We start from the raw sequence: 9,998 nt of genomic DNA on the forward strand, positions 1-9,998 counted from the left end.
ATTCCATTTAGTGTGGCACAGCGGTCTAAGGCACTGCAGCTCAGTGCAAGAGGCGTCACTACAGTCCCTGGTTCGAATCCAGGCTGTATCACATCCGGCCGTGATTGGGAGTCCCATAGGGCGGTGCACAATTGTCCCAGCGTCGTCCGGGTTTGGCCGGGGTAGGCCGTCATTGTAAATAAGAATTTGTTCTTAACTGACTTGCCTATTTAAATAAAGGTTAAATAAAAATAAAAATAGTGGATTCCATTACACTTAATGGTTCCATTTAGATTGTTTCCATTTAAGGGACCCTTTGTGGAGTGTTAGGGTGTATACATTGTTTATACATTGTTTTGTGTTAAACACTCTACAACAAAGCTTTCTTAGTGTCCAACAAGCTTTCTCTACCCTTAACCTTGTTCTGAACACCTCCAAAACAAAGATCATGTGGTTTGGTAAGAAGAATGCCCCTCTCCCCACAGGTGTGATTAATACCTCTGACGGTTTAGAGCTTGAGGTAGTCACCTCATAAAAGTACTTGGGAGTATGGCTAGACGGTACACTGTCCTTCTCTCAGCGCATATTAAAGCTGCAGGCTAAAGTTAGATCTAGACTTGGTTTCCTCTATCGTAATCACTCCTCTTTCACCCCAGCTGGCAAACTAACCCTGATTCAGATGGCCATCCTACCCATGCCAGATTACAGAGACATAATTTATAGATCAGCAGGTAAGGGTGCCCTCGAGTGGCTAGATGTTCTTTACCATTCCGCCATCAGATTTGCCACCAATGCTCCTTATAGGACACATCACTGCACTCTATACTCCTCTGTAAACTGGTCATCTCTGTATACCCGTCGCAAGACCCACTGGTTGATGCTTATTTATAAAACCCTCTTAGGCCTCACTCCCCCCTATCTGAGATATCTACTGCAGCCCTCATCCTCCACATACAACACCCATTTTGCCAGTCACATTCTGTTGAAGGTTCCCAAAGCACACACATCCCTGGGTCGCTCCTCTTTTCAGTTTGCTGCAGCTAGCGACTGGAACAAGCTGCAACAAACAGTCAAACTGTCCAGTTTTATCTCAATCTCTTCATTCAAAGACTCAATCATGGACACTTACTGACAGTTGTGGCTGCTTCGAGTGATGTATTGTTGTCTCTACCTTCTTGCCCTTTGTGCTGTTGTCTGTGACCAATAATGTTTGTACCATGTGTTGCGCTGCTACCATGTTGTGCTGCTGCCATGTTGTGTTACTATCATGTTTTTGTCATGTTGTGTTGCTACCATGCTGTGTTGTCATATGTTGCTGCCTTGCTATGTTGTTGTCTTAGGTCTCTCTTTATGTAGTGTTGTGTTGTCTCTCTTGTCATGATGTGTGTTTTGTCCTATATTTATGTATTTTAATTTTTTTAATGTTTTAATCCCAGCCCCCTCCCGCAGGAGGTCTTTTGCCTTTTGGTAGGCCGTCACTGTAAATACGGACGAATTTGTACTTAACTGACTTGCCTAATTAAATAAAAAATACACATATTTTGTTTAGTATATGTTTGTGGTAAATAAAATACCAAATATCTACTGTTCTAAACAAAATGCTTGGTTTAGTCTCCAAACAACAATGCTTATCGCCAAAGATGAATTGATTAATAGTCCATGTGCTTTACATCCATTATGCATCCAATCTCATCGTTCTAACTTTCCTGAACAGCGGTCTGGTACAGAAAGACTGAAATACTCAAAGATTTAAAACGGGATAAAAGATTCATAATTGGGGCAAAACTAAAATGTAAGCTACAAATGATGACATTGTTTTATGTGCGAGAAATATTTACGCATACATTGCTTAATGTACGTGTCTGGATCGTGGGCATATCACAACGGGGACTAACAGTCAACACGCGTAATTTGGAGAGTCGCAGAGCACTAGTCAGAAAAATGTTATTGCGCTTCTTCTCAGGCTGAACCCTTCATGCCAGCCTCATGCAGCCATCTATATTGGATTTTTTTTTTATCTCAGTCACAAACATAATCTAAATGATGAAAATGAGACAAAGAGAAAATAATCCGGATTTTCATTTCCATCAGTTGTTGTCAACATTTGAAGTCGTCGGTTTCTTTCACCAATATAGCATACTGCTGGATCCAAGAAAATAATCTTATCGCGTCAGAAGCGTCTGCGACGGGGGACCAAAGAGGAGGACGTGGAATTTGATACAGAGAGGGTCTTTTTTTAAAATGGTGCTGTTAGGGTTGTTGGACAATGCGATGGTCAAATATATTGTTCTTATGTTTAGTTTGGCGTTGATCTCTGAGTTTGTGGGAGCTCAGAATGACACGGAGCCTATAGTCCTGGAGGGCAAATGTCTTGTGGTTTGCGACTCTAATCCGACTACGGATTGGAAGGGCTCGTCCTCTCCTCTAGGCATTTCGGTGCGCGCGGCAAACTCCAAGGTGGCTTTTTCTGCGGTCCGGAGCAACAATCACGAACCGTCGGAGATGAGCAATAAAACAAGAATCATATACTTCGACCAAGTAAGACTGTTTACGTTGTTTTTGATATAGGGCTGTTTTGTTTTACTTCAACTTTATAACATCAAAGTTGCGATGCTGTTTAAGATCAACGTTTTACATAGCTAATTGTCCACACACTGACAGGTTATTCCCCCAAAAGTCTAACTAAATACAAATAATCTTTAAAACATTGTTGTTCTGGAAGAGTCTAACATTGGTTTAGAGAGCAACCTATATGGATCAATAATAGCTCGCCTACTGATTGATTGAATTTGAATGATTAATCAATAATAATGGGCATAGCTCAAATGTGATAAAGCAGCAGCGGTGGGTTTATCACTGAGAATAGTGCATAGCACACTCACTGACAATCACACCTACCTGAGCATCTCTCTCTCTCTCTCTCTCTCTCTCTCTCTCTCTCACACTGGATATGTTTGGCTTCATCAATTTGATTGGGTGGTAAGCACCTTGTGTAAGCAAGCTCTGAATTGAGATAGTGCTATTTTCTATGGAGTAAATGCAGTGCATTTAACTTTTGTTCCCTGTTTGAATCAACCTAAAATCACTGTTTTATATCACCTCCTGGTGGCATCTCAACTGGCATAACCAAAACTTTACATAAATCACTGGCTGAATCTGCCTAACTGGAAGACAGACTATTGGAGAAGAGTGCAGCTCCTGTGTCAAGTAGTTGCTTCTGGACTAGTAGGCTGCATTTACACAGGCAGACAAATTCTGATATTTTTTCCACTACTTGGTCTTTTGACCAAAGATCGGAATTGGCTGTCTGTGTAAACGCAGCCTTATAGTGGTGTAAAAGTTCACACTTGCAAATTAAGGCTGCATTCACAAAGGCAGCCCAATTCTAGTGCTGAGTAATTAACCAAAATGACAGTTATTTTTCCGTTTTTAAACAACTAATGGACTGAGGTCGGGTCAAATAGTTGAATTGCATTTTGTAAAAAAAAATTTGTGAGCTCAATGTGCACATTGCACTGCAGTTTTTCTAGAGATAAATTAGATCATGCCCGAACTGTGGGATGTGGTAGGGAGTTGTAGCTTCCAACAGGCCAATGTTCTACATAGTTTAGCGCAGTAAACGTGATAATTAACTACAAGGATCATAATCAATTGCATGGCTACTTGTCTGGTCTGTGTACTTTTGTGCCTGCTACATAAGATACAGAAGAATGCACAATCAAGAGGGGATACATAGAGAGCAGTTTCTTCGCGAGGTATCTCTACCTGAAAATACATGACCTAAGTCAGGGTTTCCCAAACTCGGTCCTGGGGCCCCCCCAGGTACACATTTTGGATTTTACCCTAGCACTACACAGCTGATTCAAATAACCAACTCATCATCAAGCTTTGATTATTTGAATAAGTTGTGTAGTGCTTGGCCATAAACCAAATCGTACACCAAGGCGGGCCCCAGGACCGAGTTTGGGAAACTCTGATCTAAGTGATTGATAGTTGGTATTCAACAGTCATAAAAGTATGCCTTATTTACTTTGAAGAACTACTAAAATAGTGATTTTGTCAGACAGCATAGGCAGCGGCTCAATAGACATTAGATGATGACTAGGAATGAAATAAAGACGTAATATAGACAACAACTGAAATATTTTATTCAAGTAAAGTAATGTGAATAACTAATGGTTAATAAGTGATGAGCAGTAATGGGAAGTCACTACCATCATGGGACTTTTATCAATTGTTTTGTTCTGTGTTGTTACAGCATTCAACCCACATCATGCATACATTTAAATGCATAGTGCATTTCATTATTTTAAAAAAAATATGAAACTGAACCGACTTCAAAAAGCACTAAAGGCTCAGCACTACCCAATTCAGATCTTTTTCAGGACTTATCCGATTGGTCAAAATGCCAATTAGTGAAAAAAAAAGATCACTGCTTGTGATGTCAAATCACAGGATTAAAACTGTCAGTACATTTTTTCTAAGGAGTTGAGGTGTCTACAACTACTGAAATATCCCAGATTTCACAGTATAGTCTTGTCACCATAGTTGTGTCAGCAGAAGAAAAGCTGGTCGTCAACGGTCCAGCCGGTTAACACTGTTTTTTTTAAATCTCAATATTAAATCATTTCTGGGAAACAATTAAGTACCTTACTGTGATTGTTTTCAATTAATATGTTAAAAAACACACAAAAATAGTTTATTAGCATAAGGGAATTTCTCAAGCAAGAATTTTGCTAGGTCTGTCTGGGAGTGGTCTGAGTGGGGAGGGGAAACTGAAAATGAGCTGTTATTGGAAAAGACGTTTGGAACTCTCTTATCAATCGATTAAATTAGTTTACCACATGGTGATATTACCATGGAGGCCAAAACTCCCTCTCACCAAAAAGTCTGACATTTCAGGCATTTCAAACAGCTCTTATACTAAAAGGGCATCATAATTTTCACAATTTCACAGTATTATTCCAACCTTATAGTGTGGAAATATATATAAAACACAGGAAAATCACATTTTTGACTGCATTGGGCCTTGCAGCAATAAATATTCTGATCTGACTTGAATAGTCAGCGAGGATAATTTTTTTTCACTTTCTAAAATGCTTTATTCTTCTTTCCCCAGGTTCTTGTGAATATAGGCAACTATTTCACTTTGGAGTCAGTGTTTTTGTCACCCAGAAAAGGGATCTACAGTTTTAATTTTCACGTTATAAAAGTGTACCAGAGTCAGACTATACAGGTAAGCTATTTGTTTTGGCCAAATTGATTCAGCAATTTAGTTCCAGTTATAATATAATGTGATTCCCATGAGACAATTCCTTTTCTATTCATTGGCCATGGCTACATTATTTGAAAGGGCCTTGTAAATGTATTAGGAAATGTGCCTAAGACTATTTTGTCTAAGTCTATTCTGGACTATTTCCTGTGTAGGCCTATTGGGACATTTGGATTTGCATTGACAGAATGGTTATTAGAGAAAGCAGAAACAAATCTCTGACAAAGTGCTTGATTTCAATGGATGAGAGAGTTAACCGTGCCAATGTTAGGAAAATGTCCTGTAGAACTTCAATGGGAAATCACAGACACTGCATGGCACATCTTCTCATTTGGTGATTATTGTTTTGCACAATTTGTAGTGTCAATTTCTAGTCCTCTCCTTGTGAAGCTCCGAAGCCTGGAGAGGTCTGGGCTGTCTCTGGGTGGGAATAGGGGGAGTAGACTACATGAGCTTATTAAACAGACATTATTTTTCTTCTGGCTATTTAAGAAAGTGACAAAAATAATCTAAACAAGAATGTTTTTTTTCTCTCCAAAGTACATCAAGGGAAGGGCTCCTGCAAACTGTACATATTTGAACTAAAACAATAGTTTATAGCAAATAGCTACTCTAGGTAGCTGTGGATGATGATGATGTTTGGCAATGCAATCATAGCATAGCACGATATTTTAGTACAGAACTGTAGCTACATTAGCTGCATTTCTCCCCTGTCTTGTTTATTTTCGCTCATTGCTGTCTCTTTGGGTCATCCAGGTGAATTTAATGTTGAATGGGAAACCTGTCATCTCAGCTTTTGCGGGTGACAAAGACGTAACTCGAGAGGCAGCCACCAATGGAGTTCTGCTCTTTTTGGATAAAGAGGACAAGGTCTACCTTAAACTGGAGAAGGGAAATCTAGTTGGCGGATGGCAATACTCTACATTCTCTGGTTTCCTTGTTTTCCCACTGTAAAAAAAAATAAAAGAAAGCTCCACAGTTCAAATGACTTTATCAACAATGTACTGTCACTGTATAATCAAAACATTTCTACATCAGTTGGATCTAGGCAAAGGATGGATAATATCATGTTCCGTGGTCATGGATTACTACAGAGAGAAGAAAAGAGACATTGAAAAGCTTTGATGTTTTATGGAAATGGGAATCCCTCTGCAAATGCAATACTGCTAAAAAAAAAACTACTTCAACAGACGAACATGCGTTCACAGCAATTCTTCACACACAAACTTAATAGTCGCAGAATATAGCATCTTTTGAAATTCGTTTTTCTTAGCAAGTGTGGCATACATGGTGTTTAGCAGTGACAGATCCCGTCTCGTCTGATTATACAAAAAGCTGTGATTGAGTAGGACTGCATAGAAGATTCAGGTCACTTCAGACAGCACATCACCAGTTTGTTTTGTCTGGCCATTCCCATGTGTATCTCATTACTAGACCAGCTCTGGCTACTAAACAATCAGCTGTCTGCACCATAATGGAGCAACCAACTTGTTTCTGTAGGTGTGAGAAACACTTTTTGGTGTGTTACGAAATTACTGACAAATTGGAGTAAAATGTACCCAATGTTTGCAGATAGATGAACACAATGCAGTTTAATTGCAGGCGTAGCCTTTAGCCTTGTATACATATATACACAGTATTTTATACGTCTAAACAGATGTTGTAGATGCAATATTTTAATTTGAACTGAGAAGTAGTGGAGGCTCAAGTTGATGCTCAAGAGTTGGAAACTGCATTAGGTATGGTCTTTTGATGTCACTATTGACCTCCCTCATCACAGCCTATGCTGCTGGCCATGTCTATACCTGTCTGTGGTCAGTCACATGTCATGTGTTTGTTTGAACTTCGACCTTAGAAGGGTACACCCGTGGAGTCATGTGCAATGCTTCATTGAAGAGATCACGATTGTATATGTTACCACTTTTTAAAAACATTTTATGCACATTCATTTATTTATTTATTGAATATTTACACATTAGTTTGTTTATTATAGCTTGGTGAATTTAAATGCTTATTTAAGTGAATGACCAAATTTGGCATTTATATCCAATGATTTCAATTTGTTATGTTATCAATGACTGCCACATGACCTGTGGCACCTGCAAAGTATCTGAGATTCCTTCTTACCATTTGTATACAGCCGGTGCGTTTTAACAATATTTTAAATATTTGGGAGATTTGGAAAGGGAATTATTCTAGCCAATCGATCAGCAGATGAAAGGTAAAAGAAATAAGGTGTGTGTGAAACGACTGGAGACATTTTCTACACAAACTTAATCTCACTCACATTCTTGAACCTTTCCCCTTGAATACACTTAGGGAAAGTATCTTGTTAGCCATTTTGCATTTATGGAACAGCTGTTGTGTTCACTCTTGACCTCTGTGACTATATGGTACTTCCCATATTTATTGAGTTAAACTATCTAGACTCAGAATGGTTTGATTCGCTCCTAACTTATATTCCCGAGTTAACAATTGTTTTCTGTGCATATCAATATCATGGTAGTGAGAATATGTGTTTTGTGTGTGACTCTCATGCTTCTGTTAGTATAGCTGTGTGGTTTTATTGTCACCTGATGCTGCTACAGTTAATTTCCAAATGGATTGGAATAGGTTTGGCCTATTTCACAATTCTCAGTCTGGAAACTCAAATCACTATAATGTTAGTGCATATAGACCTTCTATATGATCGTTGTACATTAGCCACAGCTCTCAAATTAACATGCTTTACTGCTGGACTGAATAATAATGACATGGCCTCGTTATGGACACTGGAGAAGAAAACAACTCAGTATTGTATTTCAAATGAATGAATGAATGAATGTACAGAAAGGAGTAAAAAAAAAGTTTATGTTTACAATTGTCTGTTGTGGTATAATGTGAAAAGTATTGTGACTCAAATGACTTTCTTCATTATTTCATGGAATCTTTTCACTTTCTTGAATTGAAATCAATTACAACTGAGAATCTGAAAAATAATCCTGTGCAAATGATTGGCTGACAAATTTACTGTAACAATTTATAATAATGCCAATGGATTATCACTCACAAAGCACTGTGGTTGTGTGAATACCGGTAACCCGAAATATGTATTCTAGGGATTCCAAAACAATTCAACATACCACATGAAAGTATGTAATCCATGTAATACACCATTGGTAAATATCTGTATTTGAAAACATGGATGGATTATTGTTGAGATTTTCAAGAAGCTTATCATGCAGTCATATTGTATTTCTGTCAAATTAAATTTGAGGCATCTGTGTTGAATTCTGGTCTTTATTGGTATACAGACAGTAATGTCTGAAACAATACTTTTATTTATCACCAACATGACTACATATCATATTTAGGCCATGCTCATGTTCAGTGTGTTGTAGAGTGTGGGTTTGACAATGCATTCAGGCTGTCTTACAACTATCTTGACATTAATTGGTGTAATAATATACAGTACATGAATTATGAATATTGAGAATCAGCTATTCTCTCAGATACAGTTGAAGCCGGAAGTTTACATACACCTTAGCCAAATACATTTAAACTCAGGTTTTCACAATTCCTGACATTTAATCCTAATAAAATGTCCCTGTCTTAGGTCAGTTAGGATCACCACTTTCTTTTAAGAATGTGAAATGTCAGAATAATAGTACAGAGAATGATTTATTTCAGCATTTAACTTCCTGACTGATGTCTTGAGATGTTGCTTCAATATATCCACATCATTTTCCTTCCTCAGGATGCCATCTATTTCGTGAAGTGCACCAGTCTCTCCTGCAGCAAAGCACCCCCACAACATGATGCTGCCACCCCCGTGCTTCACGGTTGGGATGGTGTTCTTCGGCTTGCAAGCCTCCCCCTTTTTCCTCCAAACATAACAATGGTCATTATGGCCAAACAGTTCTATTTTTGTATCATCAGACCAGAGGACATTTCTCCAAAAAGTACAAGCTTTGTCCCCATGTGCAGTTGCAAACCGTAGTCTATCAGAAGCTTCTAATGCCATGACATAATTTTCTGCAATTTTCCAAGCTGGTACTTGTTGCTTACAAAGTGAGAAGTTTGATAATCATTGTTTACATTGTAGAAAGAAGAGAACTTACTCTAACTCCTTGAGCTACTGTTTCATGTCTTGGGCTTTGATTAACAGGCTGAAGCCCATGTATCTGACATAACCTTATGGCCTACCCTTTGACCTTTCTACTGCTGTATATGTGTGTTTCGCTTTGATCAACGGGTGGGAACATTCAGATGTTTTGTATTATCAAAGACATATGGGTTATTACTAATTTATCATTGTCTGATAGAATTCTGATTCAATTCTACACTCTCAGATTCTGGGGGATACATTTCTCATTGAGTTTTGCATTTCGCTGTATTGTTGTTATTTTTCAGCCTACAAACTTGGCCTTCAATCTAACACCTCCACTGAACTACTTCAACACATTTGGGTTATAATTGAATGACATGTACATACATACTGTAGGAGTGATTTGAGTGTTCTTTTATTTGATGTGTGGTATGCAGAATGTCAGTGCAGAGTGTACAGGCTTTGATTGCATCCGGTGGGACAAGTAACCCCTGAACTGAATAATAATTCTGAGATAACGCTAACAAACAAACAAAAATTGAGAAATGAAGAAAGGAATATATTCTGTTTGGAAATTCAAATGAGTGCTCTTGAGGGTTTCAAAGTAAAACAAAATGACTTTTTCTGACAGAAAGAAAGTTCAGCTGTAAGGCAAGGTAT

General features: G+C 38.3%; 1 protein-coding gene across 1 annotated transcript; it reads left to right on the forward strand.

Moving 5' to 3' along the window:
• The first annotated feature begins 1,629 nt into the window (after window positions 1–1,629).
• LOC106567122 (cerebellin-4) lies at window positions 1,630–8,521 on the forward strand. The gene is made up of 3 exons (XM_014136046.3): window positions 1,630–2,517; window positions 5,099–5,215; window positions 6,008–8,521. The coding sequence occupies exons 1-3, from the start codon at window positions 2,221–2,223 to the stop codon at window positions 6,203–6,205; spliced, it is 612 nt and encodes a 203-aa protein (XP_013991521.1). The 5' UTR covers window positions 1,630–2,220; the 3' UTR covers window positions 6,206–8,521.
• Window positions 8,522–9,998: the final 1,477 nt, after the last annotated feature.

This window comes from Salmo salar, chromosome 13, assembly GCF_965601325.2.
Source record: "Salmo salar chromosome 13, fSalSal1, whole genome shotgun sequence".
NCBI classification, from domain to species: domain Eukaryota; kingdom Metazoa; phylum Chordata; class Actinopteri; order Salmoniformes; family Salmonidae; genus Salmo; species Salmo salar.